This window comes from Columba livia, chromosome 2, assembly GCF_036013475.1.
Source record: "Columba livia isolate bColLiv1 breed racing homer chromosome 2, bColLiv1.pat.W.v2, whole genome shotgun sequence".
NCBI lineage: Eukaryota > Metazoa > Chordata > Aves > Columbiformes > Columbidae > Columba > Columba livia.
Genome location: NC_088603.1, coordinates 34,606,950 through 34,632,361, shown reverse-complemented (window position 1 = coordinate 34,632,361; position 25,412 = coordinate 34,606,950). Strand labels below are relative to the sequence as shown.

The 25,412-nt window shown below is 41.5% G+C and overlaps 1 protein-coding gene and 1 long non-coding RNA gene across 3 annotated transcripts; one reads left to right on the top strand and one right to left on the bottom strand.

Annotated features, from left to right (window-relative positions):
• Positions 1 to 32: 32 nt before the first annotated feature.
• Positions 33 to 7,494, top strand: LOC135578455 (uncharacterized). The gene is made up of 3 exons (XR_010470078.1): positions 33 to 224; positions 5,154 to 5,324; positions 7,330 to 7,494. It is a non-coding gene; the product is annotated as an uncharacterized LOC135578455 (long non-coding RNA).
• On the bottom strand, positions 1,588 to 20,205 carry GPNMB (glycoprotein nmb). Of its 2 annotated transcripts, none has more exons than XM_005510925.3 (11): positions 19,995 to 20,205; positions 14,961 to 15,110; positions 14,096 to 14,239; positions 12,631 to 12,810; positions 11,367 to 11,525; positions 10,602 to 10,910; positions 9,317 to 9,439; positions 8,491 to 8,593; positions 7,389 to 7,594; positions 4,884 to 4,971; positions 1,588 to 4,054 (listed from the first exon to the last, which is right to left on the bottom strand). In XM_005510925.3, the coding sequence occupies exons 1-11, from the start codon at positions 20,062 to 20,064 to the stop codon at positions 3,901 to 3,903; spliced, it is 1,686 nt and encodes a 561-aa protein (XP_005510982.2). In that variant the 5' UTR covers positions 20,065 to 20,205; the 3' UTR covers positions 1,588 to 3,900. The 2 variants fall into 2 exon arrangements, with proteins under 2 accessions (XP_005510982.2, XP_021154734.2); XM_021299059.2 differs by having other exon boundaries at positions 9,317 to 9,463; positions 19,995 to 20,196.
• Between the last annotated feature and the right edge of the window lie 5,207 nt (positions 20,206 to 25,412).

Genomic DNA, 25,412 nt, shown 5'->3' with positions numbered 1-25,412 from the left:
CTGGCTCATTTCACTGTCGGTCGGGCAGGGCTGTTGGGCGCGTGCGCAGTGGCCATCTCGAGGCAGCGACTGGCGGTAGCGTTTGCACGGCTGCGGCGGGGCCGGACGCCCTGGCTGTTATCGCGTCTTTCTTCTTATCGGGTCCTATTGGGGATTTGAGTGTGTAGATATGAACGTCGTAACGGGCAGTGGTTCGGTCTCCCGTTCCCCGTCCCGCGCTCCGGGTCAGTGTTTTCTGAGGGTTGCCTGAGCCACGAAGCGGTAGAAGGGGAGGGGAGGGGACGGGACGGGGCCTGGACGCCTGCTGTGGTGGTTTGTTCGTTGGAGGCTGGAAGAGAACAGACGCGAAACGTGAGCGCTGCCGTATAAACCCCGCTCACGTATCCCAGTTTAAGCCTTGTTCCCCCTTTTCAAGGCTATGGTTTTGCCTAAAAAGCTGCAGCTGGTTTGAAGCTAATAGATGTTTCTTGAGGAAGTGTATTTTAAATGTGTGCAATTCCCACAGTGTATTGATGCATGCAGCGTAGCAGTATTGCTATAGAAAATATTGTCAAGTCTTGTATTGGAAAATGTTGTCAAGGCTTCAAGAGCTATGACCCAAGCAAGTTTCAGCATTTATATGTACTGTGGGTGAAACGTGTTTCCCTCCACCCCCTTCCCCTGGAGATGTTGGTACTTTAAGAGTAAAAGAAAACGATTACTGTTCAGGCTGTTTTTTCCTCGCTCAGTATGATGATAAAACAATGGTATTAAGACTTAAAAGGCGTAATCTTGTGCATTATAAAGACCCGTAGTGATAAAAGCTTTAGCTGTAAGGGAAATGTGACGATGCTGCACAACACTGTGGGCAGTCAGTTATACTAACAGGCCACAGTGTCTGTATGTGTCTTGCAGAGTTTAATTTGATTCCTCTACGATTCCTTCAGGGGCTGGTGTTTCTTAGCCTTAGTTTCAGTTTAGGAATACTTTTGGTAAGAAAAAAATGTTACATCTGATGAGTCTCTTAATTGTGTGCTATAGAAAGTGTTCAAGAAGAAAAGGGGGGTGGAACGAAACAGTGGTTTGAAAGAATACTTCATCTTTTAAAGTCCTTTTTGTCAAACTTGTTACTCAACTAATCTTTCCATTTCTCTTGATAACATGTTTGAAAAGACATTGTTTCTCAAGATGACGTACACTTATGTTTGATGTCATTCTTTGAAGTTGTTTCTCCGAAGGGCATGCCTCAAACCCATCTTGTAACATTTGCTGACATTCACAAATCTGTTGTTCTTGTCTTTGAAGGACATGAAGTTCATTTGTATCCTAATCTGTTCTGAAATTGGGTTCCTCAGCTGTCATCTGTTTTTTTCAAGAAAGGCTCCTCACTTCTTGGGTTTGTGGTGCTGTTGCTCTGAGTACACTTGAAGGGAGACTGCAAAAACTACTAGATAACCACTGGTAGTACCAAATGTGCTTAAGTGAACTAAGACTAAGGCAGCTCCAGTTGTGTCTTCTTGGGGTAGATACTGTTTTGGTCAGCAATTAGGCAACTCGTCATGTTGCTTATCTGAGAGTAGCTTTTTCTGAGACAAAGGAAGTGTACTCTTTAAAATCTTTAGGTGGTTTATTTGTCAATGCAGCAGTTAGATTCCATTGTATAAAACTAAAGATGGGTGAAATGGAAGTTACAGCTGAAAATGCAAAATCAAATTATAAAAATTTAATATTCTGACATGATATTTAAAGGAAGATAGTGCAAGCCATTCTGTGTACTTAGGTTAAAGGATAAAGAAAGTTCTTAAAATACACCCAAAATTTGGTTTCTATGCAAAAGCCTAAGATGTCTCTGAGTTCCTAACATGCAGCGTTTTACTGAAACAAGATGCTTTCTGCATATAACCTAGAGCAGTGGGAGTCTGTGTCATCACTGATCCTAAGCCTTATAGCTGTGACAAACCTTGTTTTTTTGTGCTGCATTATAAGTCATCTTAAGTTTTTGACTAAAACTCTGTCCTGCCTCAAGCTAGAGCAACAAATACAAACTATATTCCTTCCTGTCAGCAGTCTGACTGGTAACAGAGAACATAACATTGACAGTAATTTTTGCAGGAAATGTGGTTTTCGTTTAAGTAGGAGGATAGTTTTAGATGTCCAGTTGTGGTTAGATAATAGGATGTTACCTATAAAGAAGATAGAACAATAGCAAATATGGTGCTTTCAGTAATATAACTGAAATGGCCACAAAAGAATTTAAAAAATAGACAACAAAAGAAAAGAGACTGTTGAATTTTATAACTATAGAACTGATCTGACAGGTGTGTCTCAATCTACATTTTTTGTATCCTCATTTAAAGGTGTCCGTGCACACTGGGGAAGTGGTAGTGAAGACTACATTCAAATGGTGAATGAAGAGCATTTGACAGGTCTGCTAACATACCAGGAAAATATGTTTATGCTGATATAGTGCATCAGGAACTGAGAACAATATATATCAGAGATGTTTCAAGACAGTAAATAAGCTAAATATTTTGAAGTGCAGATCTTAAAATAATTCAGTTCTTGGAAATGGATTGTATAAAGTCATTTGCCCAGCCCTCTGTTAAAAGTTAATTTAATTTTTCATTATAAGCTTCAATATTATCAGCAAGGCTCTTATGGAAAATGAGCCTTTTAAAGCATACTTTGGTCAGTTTTCTTGCAGAAGTTTACACTTTCTAAGCTGCGTCATGCAAAAGCAGAAAGTGAAGCATAGTGCTTTACTCAGATTGGGGTTTTCATTCATTTGATTAGCTGGTCAAAGACAGTGGGATGGAGGAGCAATCAGAAATTAAGGTATCTGTCCCACAGCAGAGAGAGAGATGGAAAGAGAAGGGGAAGAAGGGAATTGAACGCTACCCCTGCTGCTATGATCCTAATTCTGCTGACCCTTGTCTGTGGAGCACTTTTCTGCCCGCAGGGAGTGGTGGTGCCAGGCCAGTATCTCAAGAGCAGTGGGGACAAAGCCAGTGTCAGCCATTGCCTCTGAGGATGTTACATGGGACTCAGAGTTTCAGCAGGCAGAGCCAAGCAGATGGGCCTCATCTCGTTGCTCGGGTGTCTGTGGTCTAGTTTATAGTGAGACTTGTGCCCTGGTAGCCCTGTCCAGTAGGAGACTAAATGTGTCCAGTCCTGTTTTCTGGCCCTGAGGCCAACGGGTATGTGATGAGCTGCATCCATGCTGTTGAATGGCATTACCCTGCAAAACAGGGTGCCTGCTGCCAAGCTCCCAGTGGGGTATGGTGCCTCTGGTGGTTCTCAGAATCTGGAGTTTGCTTGGTGGAGAGGTGGTCTGCCTTGGGGCAGACCGTGCTAGGACATCCCAAACAGTGGAACAGTGTCAGCAGTGCCTAGCTGATGCCTGGGCATAGGCCATGGCACGTTTCATTCCGCTGACGTAACATATGCCTGCCCCCAATGTTTTTCTCAAAAAGGCATAAATCCTGCTAAAGCAGTAAGCAACTATACTAGACTGTCTATTTAAGACTAAATATTTACAAGTTGTTTGTTTGTTGGGTTTTGTTTTCTTGCTTGTCTTTTTTTTTAAATATTTTTTCCCCCCTCCAGATTATGCATCTGATTAAGTTTTGCAGGTAGTTAACCTAGAAATAAGAAAACCCAGATAAAAAGGGGGCGTGGTGTTAGTTATTCAGAAGAGTGTATCCTAGATCACAAGCAAGAACAGCAAGTGCTCAAAACTACCTCATTGTTTTCTACTATTTTAGTATTTCTAATTGCACCAAGCCCCCAGAAGTTACTATCCCATCTATATGTGCTTTCACCTTACCCCCTGTTTTTTTATAACAAGAAGAAACCCCCATCAAAGTACAGTTCACATGTGAGTCCTGTACATAATCTAATAGCCAGTGTTGAACTAAAAGTTTAAACAATGCCTGGTTTGCTTTTCAGCAGAGGATTTCTCTCAGTGCTACTAGGGAAGAAAATGGCTTTGAAGTTGCTGAAGTAAGCAGTGCGTCCCTCCTGGTTCCCTGCTTGTCCCGCACTTCTCTCAATAGGCTTGTACTGCTTGTATCTCCTGCAAGGAATGCACACAGTTAGTTGCTGAAAGACATTTAAACAAAGGTCAATGTTTAGCGTGTGACCAGTGCACAGGAGAATTAATCATGTATTTATAAATATTTTTCCTCTTCCCCCTTTCAATCCCATGTAATGGTTAACTGCTATAGGTTGGTAGTGGTGACTAAGGCCTGGTTATTGAGCAGGTGCTGTTGCTGAGTGGAGCGCTGTTGCTTTTTGGAGGTGTTTCCTTCTCAGCACTGACTGAAGGGTGAGCGTGCTCTTGACTAGGGAGTCTTGGTGCAATCTCAAAGTTCCGTGAGAAACATCCAAGCTAATAATGCAGTAGCATGTGCTTCTTTTAACTACTTTCCTGCATGCCCAGCACCTTTTCCCTGAATAATCTGTCAGTTATTTAATGAAGAATTTTGATGATTAATTCTTGATCTGTCAGTCATTTGCAAACACTTCTTGTAAGAGTTTTAGAGCTAAATCAAATTTCCGTTTGTTAGATTTTACTGCATATATAAGTCACATCATGCAGTTTGAGTTTGCTTACTGCCTACGTGAAGTTCCCAGGCCTTCTAGTGTTACTAGAATGTGTGTGCTTATAAACACAGAATGTAATTTTCTATGAAAGTCTTTAACATTTTCATATTTTCCAATGGTTTTGTGGCTTAAGGCAGTAATCTCATTTTCTTGAATATTTGCCAGAGTATTTGTGAACAACAATAAAAAAGAAACAAAAATATAGCTACAGCAAGCTTAAGTTGTTGGTTTTGTTAATTTAAACCAATATTTTTGTCATTTTCTTGAACTATTTTTAATCCTAGAAACTAGCAACTTACTTGTAAAGTACGAATGCCCCAATGGCGGCAAACGCTGCCAACAAACCAAGGAAGATAAAGACACCTTCTGTTGTTCCTGATGGTGATCCTAGAGTTCAGAAAGTAGTTTGATTAAAAGTTAGCCTTTTTTTTTTTTTTTTTTTTTTTACAGTGAGAGCGTCATTTTTACTTGATTGTTGTACAGATTGAAATACACTTAATACTTCTAATATGCTTTGGCAGGAGGTAGTGCTTTCACATCCTGATCGGTTTAATTCTCGGTTCCAACAGGGTGCGAGCTGGGCTTTGGCAGTTCTCTCATATAAGTCATGCTCCTGTGACACGTGGTTGCCCTTCTAGCATGAAAAGGAACGGAGGGTCTTGCTGGCACCCCACAATGTGAGGCTAATTTGCTTCTTGCCAATTGCTATGCCAGGGAAATGTTTATGCTGCGAGTATAAGGTATGCACTCTCTTTATAAGCTTTAATGTTCAAATCAGCTTCATCTTTCTCTTAAGGATGATGTCCAGGAGAAAAGGGGATGAAAAAGGAGTTTTGTAAATGTTATTGTTTGTTGCAGCCTCACATGCTGGGATGGCAGAGTGCAGCAGAGAGCTTGATGAACCTGAGCTTCTTTGCCTTATCTGAGAGCTGGGGACTGTGCTTCTTTAATGTGCTCACTCTGGGAAATTAACTTTGGGCACTACCTGTCATTGAACTCTGCCTTCTGTTTTGCCATCAACCATTTCACTCACATCTACTCCTAATTCTATTGTATCTGTTGGAAGAAGCCAAATCATTATAAGTTTGTTCGTTTAATTTTTTGTTAAATATCTTAATTTCTGGTCCACAGGTTGTACTTTTAGTGAGTTTACTGACACTGAGACACATTCTTGGTCCTCATATTAACAACAGTGTTTATACAGTGAAGTAACCTGGAGGTGAATGTTGGTTTACCTTCCAGTTATTAATTAATTAATAATTGCTGTCTTTGAAAATCAAGATATCAAATCAGAGTTTACTAATTACTTGGTACACATGCCACATATATTTCGTAGTTTGTTGATGTAGATGTTTTTGAGGGCTTGACCTCATTCCTAGTTTATACAATATTTTTGCTGAGACTGTAGGGATTTGCTTTATTTTATGAATAAAGTAGGTCCTTGGACTAGTTTGAAAAGCAACACATACTGATGAGATGAGTCTAAATCATAGGACTGCAACCCATTCAACAGCAGTTTAAGCAAGTTAAGGGTGGATGTTTTGTGCCATGCCTGCATAACCCAGACACGGTCCTGCCCAATTTTAAAGGCCAGATATTTAGGCACCAAATTATGGGATTTTTGGAAATTCATAAATACTTGGTTTTCTCTTAAAATGAGTGGAACACATGGAGGAATGTTTGCAAATGTTAGGTGGGCTCTTCCAGAAGGTGACTCAAAGCAGCAATCCCTCTTAGATCCTAATTCTGCTTTGGTTAGAGCAGAAGCCTCAAAGTAAAAGTTAGCTTTGATTTCTGGAGAAAACATAGGAAGTCTAAGCCTTGTTAGGTGAAAGTTAGCCTCTCTGAATCCAGTTTTGAAAAATCCTGCTGCTTACCTATTTTAATCTTTAAGAGCCAGAAGGCACTTAGAAGTCAGCATTGTACCTTAGTCATCATTAACTGATTTTGGTACAGCTGAATTTATACCCAGATTAAATAAAACCAGCCAAAAATACTGTGGCAAATGACCACAAAGGCTCAGTTGCTTGGCTGACAGTAATAACAGAGTTCAAAAGAGCCACTAGGACACTGTAGTGGGAGGCCAGGAAGGCAATAGAGTGGGAGCAGAGGGACAGCATGATCATTTAGACTTGTGACTGAGGCTGAGTTTAATACCAGTTCTGTCAAAGACTGCTCAGATAACCATGAGCAACAAGACACAGTGATACTCATTTGACCAAAAATAAACCTCCTGTTCTGAAATAGTCAACCTGGGCACACTCTGTAGTCAATGAATGTTACACAGACCTTTCCAGAAACTGATTCATCTTACGTAGAAACAGAAACCTGGGCAAGGTCACTGGGCTACAAAGAGGGCCCAGGGCAGCCAGCTCAGCTGCATACTTTGATTCTGTCTCAAATGATCTGAAGTTCCTCTCTGTTTCTCCTGTTTCTCCATGTGTGGAGTAGGCAGGCTGGCTTGTCCCCCACCTGCTTCTCTGCCCAACAGAGTTATTCTGTGGAAAAATACGTTATGGCTTAAGAACTATTCATAGTCGGTGACACTGAAGGGTGTGTATAATTCCTGTACTTATTGGATTGTAAACATAAATCAAACCAAGTTCTAACATCTAAAATTCCTGTAGGGAAAGAATAATCTCTTTATCTTTGCATGGACCCTCACACAAGCTGGTGCAGTCTCAGCTGAGGCCTCCAGGCATAATAAAAACACCATATAAATTCCTGTGCTCATCCCCCCTGCAGGGAAACAACCACAGGGAGAAGCTATTCACAGCCAACCAGCATCTGCTGTGTGGACTCACCTCCGTTTACTGAAATCAGTGCACTGGCAAGGGCTTGACTTGTGTCATCCCCCAAGGTGATGTTTACACAGTATGTTCCAGGTTCTTCAAAAGCTCTCCTTATGGTGAGTAAGCATTCATCGGTGACAGTGACGGGGTCGCATACCACACTCTTGGACACCTGGCACGTGGGGTCAGAAACTACTGTGCAGACATCTGTGGGGAGACTTGGGGTGGGAAGAGAGAACACGTTGCACCTGTGGAGTCCTGCTAGCCCAATTCATAGACACATTGCACTGATGTCCCAGTTTTAGTGCTGGTGCCTGTTTACTGAAATCAGTGACACAATGGTGACTTAAGAGTGTTTTATTAAGACATTATATTTTTTTTCTACATACCTATACATTTTATAAATACATGTTTCTTTTATATAAAATGCATATATTTAATCTATAAAATTATCTGGTTTTTTTTACATATCATTCAACATTTTGTGGTGATCACAGAATTACCAGCCTCAAACCTGCTTTTAAATTCTGTTACCTTTAATACACATAATTAAGAATGCAGATTCTTGTATGTAGTATGTGCCAAAAAGGTAAACACTAATTTAAGAGAGGTTAATTGTTTTCCAGTTGCATTACCAAGACAATTCTTGTACTTCGCAGTCCTCCAAACTCTAATCCCCTTCTGGGAGATAGGAGTATTAATGCAATATTTTCCTATCCAAGAAATTGCTTTGACACATCCATTTACCCTAAGTGTCAAAAAATCAAGTCCAAAAAGAAAGTGTTTCCTTCCAATTTCAGTAGACTACTTCCCATTTTACAGTAAGTGCTGAAATCTTGTCTTGGCCAGGGAAATATAGAATTGTTTCTCCCCACTATCTAGTTCTCTTATTTTTAGTGGGGCTCGATATTTCTTCTGAATCCTAACAGCTTGGCAGTAACCTCTGTTGACATAGTTTGCAAATGAGACTTGCATTATCTTTAGCTCCAGTCAAGAAATAGAAACACCGCAGTTCCCAACTTTTGTTCGTGCAGTTGCATCTAAGTGCAGACAGTGTTCCAGCACCTGATCATATTTAAAGAGGGACGATTGACAGTTCTATTCACACACTTACCTCCCTTGGCAGGTAACAACAAAGTCAACCAGTGAGTTTTCAGCTTGACTTTCTGTCGTCTGGATGCTTGTCATCTGAATAATATTTACCTCAAGGATTCCCTCTGGGAGAGGAAACAGATGTCAAAGGTAGGATACATGACAAGCTCTGAAGTCTGTGTGTACAGAACCTCAAGCATTTGGCTGATGCTCAGTGCAGGTCTTGTTTTCCGTAACCTCCACCCTCCTTTAGTACTTCTCTTGAAGGGTTTGAAAGCTGAGAAGTTTTGCAGTGCTGTCGTTATGAGGCTGTTGCTTTCCTGTTATTATGCTTTTCTATTATTATTTACTTATTTCTTTTACAAAATGACCTGTCCTTTCCACTAACCATGATTTCTGTCCATACCAAGGTCCACTCAACCTTGTGTGGCCCCCTCAGGCCAGCACGCTTCAGGTCTGGCAAGTTCAGAGGCTGATGATATAGAAGGTAGTGATATGGTGCACATGCCCACCAGGCATTTCCCAGCCCAGGTGCCTGGGAACATGACAGGTAGGATAGTGACAGCCATCAGTAGGTGTCCAGAGCAAGGCCCAGCCTCACGTGTCTGACACCGAGGGGCTGTAACCTTTGCAGATAGGTCCTGGCACAGTATGTAAAGAAAGCCAAGTCAGCCCGTTAGCTGTCTGTACATTAACCTTTAAAAATGACAGCAAGGTCCAAGAGAAATATCTTATTGTAAGTTTCATGTATTTGTTAAAAGGGAGCATAAATAAATGTTATCACTACCATACATTGATGTACATTATGAGCCCCATTCCTCTGTTCGGGTGTTGACCCACATCCTTACCTACAACAGAGATACCAGTAATATCATATCCATTTCTGTAAATATGGCAACCTCCATCAGGATTATCTTCCATTGTCTCGACAGTGATAGGAGAGTCTGAATTAGAAGATTCTCCAGTTGTTACTGTTGAGGGAGAAAGAACAAGTTCTGCATAGAGTTATTCTGAACGTGGCCATATGTTTCAACTGCATTGATTACATAGGTCGTTAGTGATTTGGTTTGCAGCTTTGCGGTCATGTACGTATCTGTATGGGATCATGGTAAAAGCCTTAAAGAAAACACGCACCCAGCTGTAGAACCCTGGAGTGGCCTGGATAGCCTCACTCTAAAAGCCACCTTGCTAGTCACCCATCTCTGTGAAATGAAAGTGAGACTGCAAGGCTTGATATAATTAAACACTTCTTTATAATTCCCAAATCAATTATAGAAGAAATCCAAAGGCCAATAAAAGGTTTAAAATGCTCTCTTTAAAAGCAGGTATTTTCCTATTGGTCTACATTACAGCTCATGGTAAAATGAAGGGGGAAGTAGTGAAAATTATAGCTTTCATTTAATTTTTCATTCTGGCTGAACGTTTTGGTAAAAGCACATATTAAAATTCTGAAATTTGAAAAATATAGCCACATTTACATTTTAATAGTAGTAGTATTATAGCTACCCAGGCTGAAACTGCAGGCCTTTTGCAAACCTTAGAACCCTCTGAGGTGATAAACCAATGCTGAACATAATTAAAATTATTCTGAAATATGGTAGTGCATAAATTTAAAGTGGAAAAACCATTCTGGGATAATGCTATGTGGAAATCCCATATTTTGAAGTATGAACAAGTTTTTTCTAGTTCAGTCCAATCTCATTTTGTGTGGAAGTTAATGCAAACCAGAAAGGAACTAGTTATAAGAGTCTTCTAGTATACCTCTTTCTCACTTAAAATTGACATCTTCCCTCAAAAGATGACCCTGAGTAGGCAAGGCTAAAACCACTTGACCTGACATGGCAGAGGATAGAAAAACAAATTTATATGTACTGCATGTCCGCCTGAGCACAGCAGATGCTGTCACTGTGGTGGTACAACTGGATGCGTAATGTATTAAATGTGTAAGTGATGCCTATCGTAGAAGAGCTTATGGTTATTGGTTCTGTTTCTAAAACAATTTATAGAGGGTTTGCAGAGCCTTGCAGCTCTTTCACTGATTACAGTAAAACTTCTGAAGATATGAACTTAAAATATCAGAAATCAAAGTCTTAGCATAGCTCTTAATATCACTGCTGTTCAGTAAACTCTTACCTGCTGAGGTGGGTGGTGGTGCAGTAGGTGTAACTGGTTTGCAAGGTACAGGTATAATGGCTTGGACAGTTAAATTCAGAGTGAAGTTTCCTTGCAGAGTATAGGTGTGAGATGTAGTGGAACCAGTGGCTACAAATAAGCCACTTCCATCTCCGAAGTTCCACTTGTAGGAGATGGCAGAATTATTAAGATAGTAGCTGGGGTCATGGATCTTCACCTCAAATGTGATTGGTGAGTCTTTGATAAAAATGGAGTCCGAAATGTTGCGGTCATGTTTTTGGAACATACTCACAGAGAGTGGAATTTTGTCTATGAGAGAGAAAAAAGTAAATAGTTAAAGCATGCATACCTGGCTGTAAACAACAAACAGCTCCAAAGTCCCTGAACAGCAAATCGGAATGTGAGACATCTTTAACATGGGGTTCTACTTTAATTTGATTTACTGATCTGAGGAGTGAATGTCAGTAGGAAACAACTACCCAGAAAAGTATGGGAACAAATGAGGAATCACAGGCATCTGTGGAAGATTACATTTCCTCTCGTGAATAATTTTTCATTACAAAGTTGTGTTGTCACAACTGAGCTAGATACAAAGGTAGATGACACTACTCAAGGCAATGTACCAGAGATTCCACATTCATATTAAAAAACTTTCTTGGGCCAATGTCTTATTTTCATGCCGGATGATGCTTGTGCTGAATTCCTTTACCATCTGAACGACACATACCGCCAGTATTTTATTACAGTTTATTCCAGCGTGCTCACCTGTTACAAGGTAAACGGCACTTGCTCTTGCAATTGGAACATACGCTGAGTGCCCTCTTCTGTAAATTTGTACTGTCATCACGTGTTCGCCAAGACTGATATTTGCTGTGTTGACTGAAAATGTTGCTGAACATCGTCCAATTTTTTGGTAGTACTGACCTGAAACAGAACATGAACTTAGCATATGTTCTCCCCTTCAGCCCAGCTGCAAGCTGTTTTAAGAGAAGCAGTGTCTCTGGGAATCTTGGATTGTCTAAATCAAAATGAATGGTTTAGAATTGTCTTTCAATTATCTGGCAGGTGTTTCTGGAGGACTGACTACTTTTACGATGTGTTTACTCCCATTATTACTGTGTTTTTTCAAAGGTGTCAGAAAGCTGTCCCAAATTTCACTGATCCAAGAAAAGGCATTTGCCAAGGCATCTACATCTTTCCAAAGCAATTACATTACATAGTTATTCGTATTATGTAGTGGATAGTGGTACTTCCTAGGCATTTTAAGTGATGGTGTGTTTGTACACTTTCAGTGTAGCAAGAAGGTATGATACCTCTTGCTTCATACCCTAGAGCTCTTTGGATAAATTTGTTTGTTTGTAACATTGATGGAGGTATGTGAATGCTATCACCTCCATGTAAAATTTGGGACATTATTATTGTTATTATTACTCATGCTGATACCGATGATAACACTGATTTAGCCAAGCTAACTTCGGCTACTGAGATTTAGTATGTGGCCAATGTCAGGATTAGCCCAACCGTTATATGCGTAAGAACTGGAAACAGTGAAAATCAGCATCTGTGACCGGATCGGTACCACACAGTCAGTGGCCTTTTCACCTTCTCCCCAGAGGCAAGAAGTGCTGCACTGTTAAACTGACTTGAAGACATACAGTGCTGTGCTCTCTCTTAAACTTGAGAATCTAAAGTGACAGTGAGCGGTGAACAAATCATCTCACTGACCTGCCCAGACCATCTGTTTTCCTAGAGAAGTATCTTGAGTACTACTGAAAGGAAATTTATTTTCTTCAGTGGTAGTCCTGTGAATGAAGATTTATAGAGAATCTCCTGATAATCCATGCTTTCCAGACCAAACAGCTGATGGCCTCTCTGGAAAGTGGGGAATGAATTCAGGATTTCCACTCAATGGAGTGGAATCCTTTTTAAAGGATCTTTAATAAAACATACTTGACAAAGGAGCTGGAGTACAGAGTGAATAGAAGCTTTGCAGTGTCAGTCAAACCAAGGGTTGTGTTGCAGTACTAACCAAATGTGTGAAACACATAGACAAAGTTCCTCCTCCTCCAGCCAGGAAAATGAGGGAAGGGTCTCCCATCTGGGAATACATTATGGCTGTGGTTGCTTGTGCAGTTTTCCCAGCCACAGTCATCAATCCATTCAGTCCAGTTGTAGACATAGGCTTGCTGATCCTGGGAAGCTGGAGGATCTAAGTGCAAAAATAGGACATGTTCCCAGTCAACTGAGAGATGTGCAGAAAGTCAGGAAACAGACACTCCAGGTTACAGCAGTTACTGCATTTAAACAAGTTAAGTGGGGTATTTTTAGACTCACATTCTTTTTTTTCTAAGATAGTGCTTTGTGGTTGGTTGGTTGTTCAAATGTAAACACCAAATTGTTCTGGCTTGGCATTCTGGTTTTATTTAGAAGCTTAAAAAAGTATTACTGTCTCATAGACCAGATACAATTTAAAATTGCTTGCCCAAAACTTGCTGTTGAGTACACAGGATGCTACTGTTCCACTAGAGTTAGTGGGGCTACCTGAATATTTGACAAGCAGAATCTAAAATTTGGAGTAGAAGTGGCAGCTGTGGAAGCACTGTGAGGAAGTGACTTAGTTTTTTCTATGGCACCTTTAAATAACTTAGACATGAATTTCAGTTCCTTTTTGAATAATAAAAAGATGGTTTCCTTCCCCAAAGAGCACAACAGATGTTAAGTAGAGAATGGATATCAACCATTAACAAAACATTAGACAGTCAAAAAGTAGAACTCAGGCTGCCAAAAAAAATACTGAAATGCCTTGAAATGAAAATTACTTTGATCAGTAAAAAAAAAAAATTATTGAACATTTATGAATTCAGAGGAAGAAAGGTCCAACAGTCTGTTTCATACATAGGAATTATTATAGGTTTTTTGCTCTGTCTAACAGTAAATAAGATGAAAAAAAAGTGATTCTCTGATGAAAAGATTGCTTGATTTTTAAATGATTTATTCTCTTGTTTGTTTTTAATTCTTAAGATGTGGGAATGTGAGATTTATTCTTTCTTGAGAGTTTTGCAAGATGCAGATGATGGTTAGTGAGTTCTACAATTCCTAATTAAAAAAAAATAAATCTCAATTTAATAAACTGACAGCTTTACAAATTTGGAAGAAAACAGTGTGACTGTGCAGCCTTGTGACCGAGCTGAAAAGCGGTAACAGTTAGGAAGCCAAATAAATGTCAGTGTTTTGGGAAGGCAATTTTATAATGAAGGCAGATCTTAAATTAGCTGGTCGTTGTATGTAGAATGTGCAGAACGGTACAAACACCATGGCGATCTGAGGAAAGAAGCTCGTGTGGCAAAGGTGACGCGCGAGTGTGGTTGTCAGTCAGCAGCACCGTGGCTGTTGTTTGCAGGGTTTGCTTCTGATGTTTTCAAAGATCCGTGACGTGTTCCCACCAGCACCACAGTCAGACGTGTGCACAGTGCAGGCAGGTTGCTGTTACCTACCCTGGGTGCAGTTCCTCTCGTATATTATGTTGCCATCATTATCTTCTGTCTGGCACTTGGGAAACTTGAGAGTCACAACAAAGGTCACATTGGATCCTATCAGTGCTGGACTGTCAGTGTCCAGTTTGGCTGTCACCCTTCCACCTGTAGAAAGGAAAACTGGTCTTCATGGCAGTAAAGGATGCATCAGAGCAGCAGCTGCCTTCAACTGTGCACTATTTACGTTACAAATGCTTTATTGATTCCTCTGTTTCCAAGGGGTTTTGTGCTTCTAAGTCACTGGCACTCTTATCAAAACCCCAACTTAAGGCAATCAGAGGGACTCATCATATCCCCCCACGTCACTTACTGGTCTGTCATTCATTTCCTTCTTAGAGCTAAGAATATGCATTTTTTTTACCCATGGGGTCAATATTTTCCAGAGGAGAACATTTTTGCTTCTCCCCAGGTTTACAGCCATTAGACCTCAGCTCAGACCAGGTGATAATAAACAGGGTCTTCACTGAAGCCGCCAAACTGAAGCCCACAATGCTCTACCGAGGTAGCAGGTGGAGCTATCTGTCCTCTAGGGCATGTTTCAAATAAGGGATTGTCCTGGAGTCCTGGCCATCAATACTTCTTAATAAGTATTAATGTCTGAGACTATGAGTCACGGGAAAGCATTTACTGCAACAACTCAGTGTTCTTCTTCCCCAGACAGCACGCTGGGAATGGTATCAAAGCCAATCGTCTCTAATTTGCTACTCCTTGCAGCAGCGGTGGATATTGCACCTAAGAAAAAGCACTATAGCACCTGCACTTTTCAATGGGGTGGATTTTTCTGGCCAGCTTTCTCAGTGTCTTTGAAATGCATATGTGTGATTACCTTTCCAGGAGTCCTTCCATCTGGGATCTCCTTCTTCCCAAAAAGGATAAAGCTTTTCATTCCATGTACTTTGATCACTAGACCAGCCTTGTAGCTTCTTGTAGGATGTGATGGGAGAAGTCGTTCCACTGCTCAGCACATCTTGAAACCCTGGAGACGAAAACAAACATGCAACATAACAGCATTCTCACTACCACTCTATAAAGACATTGTTCTTGTGCTTAACAGCCTTCTTATCGTGACTACATTCTTGTACTGATTAGAAAACATAAGTAGAAAGTTATGGAATTATATCATTGCAGCTATAAACACATCAACTATAACCAATATGAAGACAATTCTATGACTGACAGACTGACATTTTGCTACTTGCACCATTGGAAGCTTTTCAGAGAAAGAATAAAAAAAAAGAAAATTAACATTTTGACCATATCCTAGCCATTGTTTGTATGAAAGGACAGAACCTGGTGACAGTCAGGCTAGTTGTACAGAGGTTGCTTGGTTGCTGACTGCTTTGTGCTTGCCTGGTAATAAATCCATGAGTAAACGGCTAACAGCATAAATTCACTCTGTGTCTGCACTGTGCTCCAGTGGAAATTATGCCAGGAATTAATTTTGACCCAGTGAAGCTTCTTTGGTAAGTTGGCCAGTGGTTTGAGTGGGAGGGGTGGAACCAATTGTAACTGAAGCTGGTATTTCCAGAAAAGGAAATTTAGAGCTGAATAGTAAATTCAATGTGTTTATAATATAAAACCAAAACCATAATAGCTTCATGCCTATTACTTTAAAATGACTCAGATATTAAATAATTTTAATAACCTCTTTCTTCTCATATTACTACAAATGATGGGCTCAAACTTTTCCCAGGCCTTCTAGGATCCCCCTTTCTGTCACAAAGTACACATACTGAGAAACAAAGTAAATATCCAAGTAACCTGTAGGAACATGTCAGCCACTGTAGAATGCCATAAATATATGTTTGCAAGTAGATTTATAGGCAGAGTTCCATTAAAGCCTGGGGGCTTTAAACAACTGTCATGTTAATGAGGGAACTGCTGGGTGTGTCACAACATCAGGGGACTTAGGATTTCTTCTGCTTTTCATGGCTTTGTTTTATAGGTAGCTGATACCGAATGTTGCTGAGATTTATAGCCAAGTGCAACGAAGAGCTGGATGATTTTAAGGAAAATGCAGAGACCTGTAAGAAGGGCAGGAATGGCCCTGTGCACTCTAATGTAACCAGGTGTGCTGGAATTCCTCCGAGTTTTGGAAGAGGCACAGAGCAGGTGTAGCCAGTCTAAGCACGGTCTTTATGGGCATGTGACTCCTAATTTTACTTCAAGGGAGAACCCCAGAAAGCACTGAAGAAGAGGCAGGAGCTGCTTTCTTTTGATGTTTTATTGCCTAGTGAGGTTGCTGCTGGGCAGGAAGGACGTCCCTTGGCCAGTCCCGTCTCAATGGTCACTCTGAACTGATGCTGGCAGCTCCCTCCCCAGCCTCTTGAGTCTTGAGGACTGAAAGGTTTGAGGAAAAGAACAAGTTTTCCACTCAGAGACATGGTCTCCCACGGTCTTTTGCCCTACAGGAACTCCCCACAGTTTCACTTAAATCACTTGAATTAAGTCTTTCCTGCAGATTTAATAAATTTTGATGTGAGCAAAGCATAACATCATGACTAGCATTTACTTAATGGCCTTTATCACATGCTGTATTGTTTTAGTCTTGGTCAGAAGAAGAGTTGGGTAATGATGTCCTTCAGAAACTTTTCTCAGGAAAAGAACCAGATTAGCATCTATAAAAGTATTTCACAAAGGCTTATCAAGTTCAAATGCATTTTATATCATTAATGCGTCATCTTATTTGAAAGTAAGTAGCTAGGGATTTTTCCTAATTTATTTTTTCCATTCTCTTTGGTTTTATCTAAAAATCATTTAATGAATAAAAATTTTTAGATTTTGTCACATCAAAACTCTTCAATCATTGGTTTTTTTTCCCAAATGCTCATCAAAAAGAGCTGGAGCACTTTTAATTTTATAAATGCTTTTGATTTTGAATTTTCAATAACAATCCTTGAATTCAGAAGACATTTTCCTGTCCAGCTTTGGTAATAACTGTGGTCACTGCTTCTAAATCACAAGCTCCTTAGGCATTTCTGTGTCTCCCTGATGTGCTTTGTTTATTTCAATCAAATATAAAACATTTCACAAGCTTCAGGACAAGACAAAGACATGTTTTCAGATGAGCAAAGGCTTCAGTACTAATTTCTCTAACACATGGAACTGAAGATTTTCAGTTGCTGAATTTAAAGGAACAAAAAGATTTAATGTATTTCTTCTTTAACAATGAAAAGCACTCAAGAACAGATGTTGGCAATAACCAAAGTTAGAGCAATTCAGTTCAAAATAGAGTAATATTACACTCTGAGGCATTGATTACTGTACTAGTTTTGGTGATGTAATCATAGAAGAAAAGAACTTATACTCTGATTGACTTTCTTCTTTCTCATTCTGGTTTTCATTTTGGTGAAAAAGGGAGCAAAGACAAAAAGTTCAGCATTTCCTGATAGGGTGTGTTAGCCATGAAAGAGAGGACAAAAGCCACTGTTAGAACAACAGCAATAAAAGGATCACCCAGCTGAAAAGGGTGTATTAGAAGTAAAAAGACTGATGTTATGGCCAAACTAGGAAGACAGAAAATAATGTAAACTTTCTAAAGTTACATCTAGAAACATAATAAAGCAGGATGAAAAAGAATTTGAGGAACAACTTGCAAAATCATAAAAACTACTGTGTTTTTTGGTTGGTTGGTTGGTTTTGTTTTTCAAATACAAAAGTAGTGGAAAACTTGCCAGACACTTTATGTTTTCATTCACAAAGGAGGAGCATGAGAGGTTTTTGTGCTAGAATTTTCTTCACAATGATGGAGAATCTCAAAATGAAGAGCTGGCACCAAACAAACAAAACCAACTACCCAACCAACCAAAAGTAGAACAAATCAACAAACTGAAGAAATTGTCTAGATAGGATGGCTCAAAAAGTATGGAATTTATTCAAGGGTGAAATAAATGAGCTCTTAACCATAGCATGTAACATCTTGCTTAAAACTGCTTCAGTGGCCAAGAAATAAGAGTTGGCAAATGTGATGACAGTTTTTAAAAACACTTCCAGGAAAGATTTAGAGGATTACGAAAAGTTTGAGGCTCGCATTGAAGAAACGGGTAAGAACAACAGTGAAGAACAGAATCAGCAGATACAGTGGATTAAAATGATACGCCGTAAAAGGAGTGCATTCCTCACAAATATATTTGAGTTTTGCTGAGGGAGCCAGAGAGCATGGGAACAAGGCTGACCTGCTTGTTATAGTCTGCTTGAGTTCCAGACAGCATTTGTGAAGGTCCCTTGCAAAAGGCATATAAAGAAACTAAGTTACCGTGGGATAAGAATGAAGGATTTCCTGTGAACAAAGAATTGGTTAGGATGAAGATTAAGTGGCCAGTTTTCTCAATCATTGCAATAATTTAAAATGGTCATAATCTGGAAAACAGGTAAATATTACATTTTTTTCATCTGCTGAAGACAGCATCTTAAAGTAGTAGAAGGGAGGACCACATGAGACTCGCTAACTCAAGAATAAAACCGTGTGAAATTCAGAATAGTTAAATGTAACTTTACTTACAGAATGAGGGGCTCTAAACCAGCTATCACTACTCAGAAATCTCATAGCTTTACAGCTTTGAATGCAGTGCTCATTGGTAGCTAAAAAATCTAGGAAAAGGCTAGGTAGAAAACAAAGATGAAAATGTCATTACAGCATTGTGTAATTCCATGTGTATCCGTGTCTTGAATGCTGTGTGCTCTGTTCTCTGCAGCTCAATCAGGGTTTAAGGGAACTGAAAAAATACAGAAAAAGGTGGCAAGGATGCTACAAAGGTACAGAATTGTTTCCGTATAAGGAACAGCTAAATAGACCGTGTCTTGAGCCTGAAGAGGTGACAGAAGAGAATATAAAAACAGAATCAGGAACAGCATGGAGGAAGAAGCAATTTGTCGCTATTTCTGAAAGCACAAAAGTTAACGAGAATCAAATGAAACCAGCAGGTTACAGTTTCTAAGCGTGTAAAAGATATTTCTTTATGAAAGGCACAGTTAAGGTGTGAAATATCTTGCTGGCAGGATGTTGTGTGTGCCAAAAATTTACACCAGTTGCAATCAAAACTTAAGTGCATGAACGGATGGAAGGAAAGTCCAGTAAAAACTGTTACAGACGAAGACGCTGCATCTGACAGAGGCAGTTCTGGTGCTATAAATCATCAAAGACTGGAAAAATGTCCTGGGTAAATACTGGTATACACTTGACCAGTTATGCTTCTATTACTGTTTCCCATTGGAGACAGGTGTAAGGCTAGATGGGTACTCCGCTGGACCTCAGCTTTTAAGGTCTTCACTTTCCTTACTGCAGATCCTGGAACTGGACCCTAAAATCCTATTTCTGGATTCCAACCCTGAGATCAGCGAGTCAAGCTGGGAACCAGAAAGAAGCTGGGAACAAGCCCGGTGCTTGCACACCATGACTTGAGGATCTAATTTCTTGACTGGGCTCCTTGAAGTTGGGGACCCACAGGTCTGGGTGTCCCGGCAGGGAGCACAGCCTCTAACATGGCTTTTCCCAGTCACATCTGAGCTGAGCAAATGGGAGAAGTGCATTCTGCATCTGCCTTTTTAGCCATGCTTGAGCTGAGGAAATACTGTTAGAAATTTTTTTTAATGAGCCAAGGCTTAGCTCCGATCAGCTCTGTGTATTTGTGGAGCACACGAAACAGATAACTGAACAGCTCTCAGCATATTTCTCCAGCTTTGGTGACATTTCTACCCAGAGCTAGGCAACCCCGAGGTGGAGCTAGCTGTTGCCTACTGGTTCCAAAGCACAGCTCCAGCAACTGCCGCACCTGCAAGGAGCAGCCGTTTTCACAGCACCCGCTCAGAACTTTGAACCCGGGGAGGCAGGGAGAGAGGACGGGGTGAAGGAAGCACTCACGTATGGCGGCAGCACACAGCACCGCTTCAGCCAGGAGCAGGAGTCTGAGGTGGTGGCAAACACCGCTCATGGTGCCGGAGAACCTGCGTCAAGCTCAGCGTGCGTGGAGGAGCAGAGAGCGCCCGGTGCCTGCTCACGGTAACTCCTCCGGTCCCCACTGAGAAGCGAGAATGAAGTTTCTCCGCTGCTTTGCTCTCGAATTAAATTAAGGGCCCCAGGACTCATCATGTGATGGAATTAAGCAGAGATGCATGATTTTGTCTTCAGCTTCTTTCAGCTCATGTGCTTATGACTCACTCCCTTTGCTTTCAACATTCCCTGGGATTTCTGAGAGACCTGTTTAGAGCCACACCATTTACCTTGCAGGCATTTTTATACTAGTTTTACACTATGATCAATTTTTGTACTTAATTTGTTTTTAAATTAGGAACGTTTATTTCCAGAAATCCAAATTAACTCTTACCCCAGCCTGATTTGCAAATGTTACTGCAACAGCTCACTGCTGCATTTGATGGACCCATCACCACTTAACCATGTTTCTTTCCTCACATGCTGGGCAACAACTGTGAACACAATGGAGACTGGCCAATTCTAATACATCCCTGGGCTGTGTCCCTGATCAGAGTTGATTATTAAGGAAAATGTTATTTAAACATCTATTGGGCATGTGCATGAGCCATCTGGCCACAGCTGCACAATAGGATGTGCCCATGGTTAGAGGTGCGATCACAGACCATATGTAGTGATGGCCAGTCAATATCTAGCTCACAAATTGCCGTGCCCTACGCACAGACAAGTACTTCATGGCATGTAGAGAGAAAGGAAAACCAGACTTTGCTGCCTATGTAATGAGTTGCAACCAGTGGCTCAAGAGGAGTGGGTAATATAGGCAGATTGGCAAACACTGCACTTAGTGGTTTAAATTCAGGTTCAGCATGCTCCACCAGCCCAGGTGTTCTTCTGCAGGCAGTGCAGCAACTGAATTTCATTGCAGCCCTGGCAGCCTCGTGAAGTTTGTTGCTTTTATTTGCAGTGAAGAACAAACTTTGGTGAGACGACGTGTTGTAGAAGCAAGTATGGTCCTCAAGACAGGAGTTCAGTAATGGTTTCAGTGAGCCCAAAGCACAGCACTGGCTAGCCAGAAACCGGCAAGCTGGGCAACACTAGACCACTTTTATTTTGGGCAGGGCCAGCAGAAACCTCTAAGTCCAGGGTGCTGTCAACAGAATGAAGAGATTGCCTAATGGAAGGCAATACAACTGTGACTACTTATTATTTTTAGTTTTTTTTATTTGTTCTTAGTTTCTTCTGTATTTCTAGCATCTTCTATTAGCTGTTAGTGTCACTACCCAGAGCCCCCAGCCAGCATTTCTCTCAGCTTCGCAGGCTCTGGTGTCCAGCCCTGTGCATTTTGCACATGCAGACTCCTTGCCCTCCTGGCTGGAGCCAGCCCTCCCTCCCGCTGCCAGCCCAGGAAAAGGGTGAAGGCAATAGCCTTAGGGATACCAGGCTTGTTTGAACTAAGCCCTCATTATCTGGCAGAAAGGAGAGGGAGCATAAGTCAAAGTCAAAGCTGTGACTGACTGTGCAAAAAAATCATATGATTGCAGCGTCCTCATGTGATTGTTGCTTTTTTTGTTGTTATTAAATCAGCTACATTCCCAGTTGAAATGTCAGGTTTCGAAGCCATTCACAATTGTTTTTTGAAGCATGTAGGACATTAACTTTAATTGCACTCCTTTGTTTCCAGGTTGCTGATCCTAGAAGTGAAAAGTGACCTTCAAACAGTGTGTTTCAGCACTGAGGGACGTCCTGAGCCAAAGTCTGCTGGGGAGAAAGGAGGTTTGAACACTCATTCCCAACAGAGTTTTGAGAACCTCCAGAGGATAACTGCTGACAACAAATGCCTGGTAATTAAAACCAAAAATTTATCAGCCTAAAAACAATAAAGTTGGTTAGGACGGAGGTTTTTTTCCATGTTATTTGATACATGAAAAAGTTACATAAATACTGACTGACACTCTTCATAAGGGCCAGCTGGTGGAAATTATTAAACACGTTGTAAATAGACTTCAGGGGCACTGAGGATCAGGACTGTGGTTAGAGCAATCCAAACCCACCAGGGCTGGGGTAATCACTAAAAGGTGGCTGCACTGTGACACTCCAGTCCTTCACGTTGCCCCTCCTCAGCTCTTGGGCCTTAGACTACACATTCCTGGAGGGCTGTCACAGAAAATGTTTGCATCTGCTTGTGCTGTAGCCAACAGTGTTAGCAAGAAAAGAGGAGAAGAGGAAGCCCTAAAAGAAAGGAAGAAAGAGCTAAGAGGAACAGAGAAGTAAAAGGAGTGAAGAGAAGAATAAAAAAGCCAAAGAAAAGTATGAGAAGTGAAGACTGATGGGGCCATCTGAAAACTGAGCTGACTTCTCCAAGTATCCCAGCTGTAGCTATGTCTGAAAATGGGTCCATCTGAAACACTGAAGAGTTTCTTGAAATTGGTTAGTCATCACCAGACCTTACATTAACTTTATAGATTTTACATTATTATTCTTGGTCTCTGAGAAACAGGTTGGCAGTTAAAACAACTGAACTGTATTGTGTAGCTGTGAAAGAGAAAAGATTTGAAATATATCCTAAATATTCTTCTAGCAAAGAAGCACACATTTGGAGAGACTTAGGGCTTAATCTGTCAAAGAAGTGGGTGGGAAGGAAGTTCTTGCTACTTCACAGCTTTAGCACCTCAGTTATTAAAACTCATAGGGCAGATATACATCTCTGCTACCTGAAGGCCTGCCAGATGACAGGGTGTGAACACATCATGTGTACCTGCATGTCTAGACTGAGACAGAGCTGGCATGCTCGCACTGCTATCACATCACCATCTCCACAACACGAGTACAGGGATTGTTAATTAGTGCTTGCAAGAACTTTAAAAAAAAAAAAAAAAGGGATTTGAAAAAAGAACTTGACTTCTGGCCAAGCCAGCCAAGGAAAATGAGATGATCTTGTTTTGGCAGACAGGTAGTTTTAGGTAAATCCTGTCTGCTGTTACCAGTGGTCTCTCAAAGGAACTCTGCTTCAGGCTGGACAAGTTCCCTTTCTGAGAAGAAATCATCTGTGTCTCGCTTCACATGGGGCAGTGGCCATCAGCTGACTGAACCGAACACGTAAACACGGCAACGGTAGCAGTCTGCAGTTTTTCTTCTTGTATGGAGGAAAAAAAACCTCTACAAATCTCCTCATCAGTTTATGGCACCATCCAGCTCAGTTTATCACTGAAAAAGAAATAACCCTTGCAACTGGACAAAAAGGCTTTTAATAATTTCATTGTCTCTGTTTTTTGCCTTTGTGGTAGCTAAAGCTATGTATTTTACCATTTTTTATGGGGAGGTATTTCCTTGCAGTCATACTTTTCTCCAAATTCCTGTGTTGGGGTTAATGTTTTCCAAACTTGGCATTTGACCACAACATGCAATTCTGGAGGGGTTTTTGTGATGAAAGTGTAATTTTTGGCCTGATTTCTTTTAGAGGGAAGGCCCAAATGAGCACGCCAGCTCTCTGCCTTTTTCAGGGGTGTCTCTCTCGGTCCCTCCCTACAAACACTGAACTCACTGCTCAGTCACAGCCCTGTGAGAGACCACCCCAAAACACCTCCTGAAAGCAGCTTCTGGGGAAGGTAGGGAAGCCCAAGAAATTGTCTGCAGTGCTTTAACATCAGCAAACATGCAGGAAAGCTCAGCCTTGAGCTTCGGACCCACAGAGCACCTCAGTCCACTCATCCCCTGCAGGTAGACTTGGCCTCCCTGCCCCTGGGAGCACTCACCAGTTTGTGCCAATGACCAGCAGCTGGAGATAAGGACAGTGATGGACACCAACCCTTCAGACTGCACCACACACCTTTTTTCAAATGCATGTAAACAAAACAAACTCATTCAATGTCTCTAGGCAGTTGGGATTTTTTTAAACTATGGTGTCAGTGCAAGGGGGAGGTGTAGCTACCCTGGTAGTCCCAGTGCTCTGGTGCCATAGCCCACAGTCCTCTAAAGGGCTCTGTAAGCTTCTGGCTCACTCTTTGTGCACCTCAGCTGACCCACTTTCATTTTTAAAGCTGCCAAAGTTCATTTACAGTCCAGACTTTGATTTTACTGTACTACTTTTCTCATACTGATTTAATGAACGGTTTTATATTCACAATGATCACAGAATCACAGAATGGTTCAGGTTGGAAGGGACCTCTGGAGATCATCTAGTCCAACCCACCTGCTAGAGCAGGTTCTCCCAGAGCAGATCACACAGGAATGTGTCCAGGTGGGTTTGAATGTCTCCAGAGAAGGAGACTCCACAACCTCTATGGGCAGCCTGTTCCAGTGCTCTGGCACCCTCAAAGTAAAGAAGCTTCTCCTCATATTTATATGGAACCTCCTATGCTTCATTCTGTGTCTGTTGCACCTCACCCTATTGTTGCGCACCACTGAAAGGAGTCTGGTCCCATCCTCTTGACACCCACCCTTGAGATATTTATAAACATTGATGAGATCCCCTCTCAGCCTTCTCTTCTCCAGGCTGAGCAGACCCAGCTCTCTCAGTCTTTCCTCATAAGAAAGATGTGCCAATTCCCCAGTCATCTTCGTAGCCTGCCACTAGACTCTCTCCAGTAGTTCCTTGTCCTTCTTAAACTGGGGAGTACTCCAGAACTGGACACAGTACTCCAGATGTGGCCTCACCAGGGCAGAGTAGAGGGTGAGGAGAACCTCCCTCGACCTGCTGGTCACACTCTTAATGCACCCCAGGATACCATTGGCCTTCTTGGCCACAAAGGCACATTGTTGACTCATGGTCAACCTGTTGTTGACCAGAATTCCTAAGTCCTTCTCTGCCGTGCTGCTTTCCAGCAGGTCAACCCCCAACCTCCCCAGATGCAGGACCCTACACTTGCCCTTGTTGAACTTCATCAGTTTCTTCTCTGCTCTGTCCTCCAGCCTGCCCAGGTCTCACTAAGTAGCAGCACAGCCTTCTGGTGTGTCAGCTCTTCCTCCCAGTTTGGTATCATCAGGAAACTTGCTGAGAATGCATTCAGTCTCTTCATCCAGGTCACTGGTGAACAGCTTGAACAAGGCTGGACCCAGTACTGACCCCTGGGGAACCCCACTAACTACAGGCCTCCAACCAGAGTTTGCACTGTTGATCACAACCCTCTGTGCTCTGCCATCCAGATAGTTCTTGATCCATCTCACCGCACTCATCCCCACAATTCCTGAGCTTACCTATGAGGATGTTGTGACAGACAGTCTCGAAAGCCTTGCTAAAGTCAAGGTAGACAATGTCCACTGCTCTCCTCTCATCTACCCAGTCTGTCATACCATCACAGAAGATTATCAGGTTGGTCAAACATGATTCCCCCTTGGTGAATCCACGTTGAC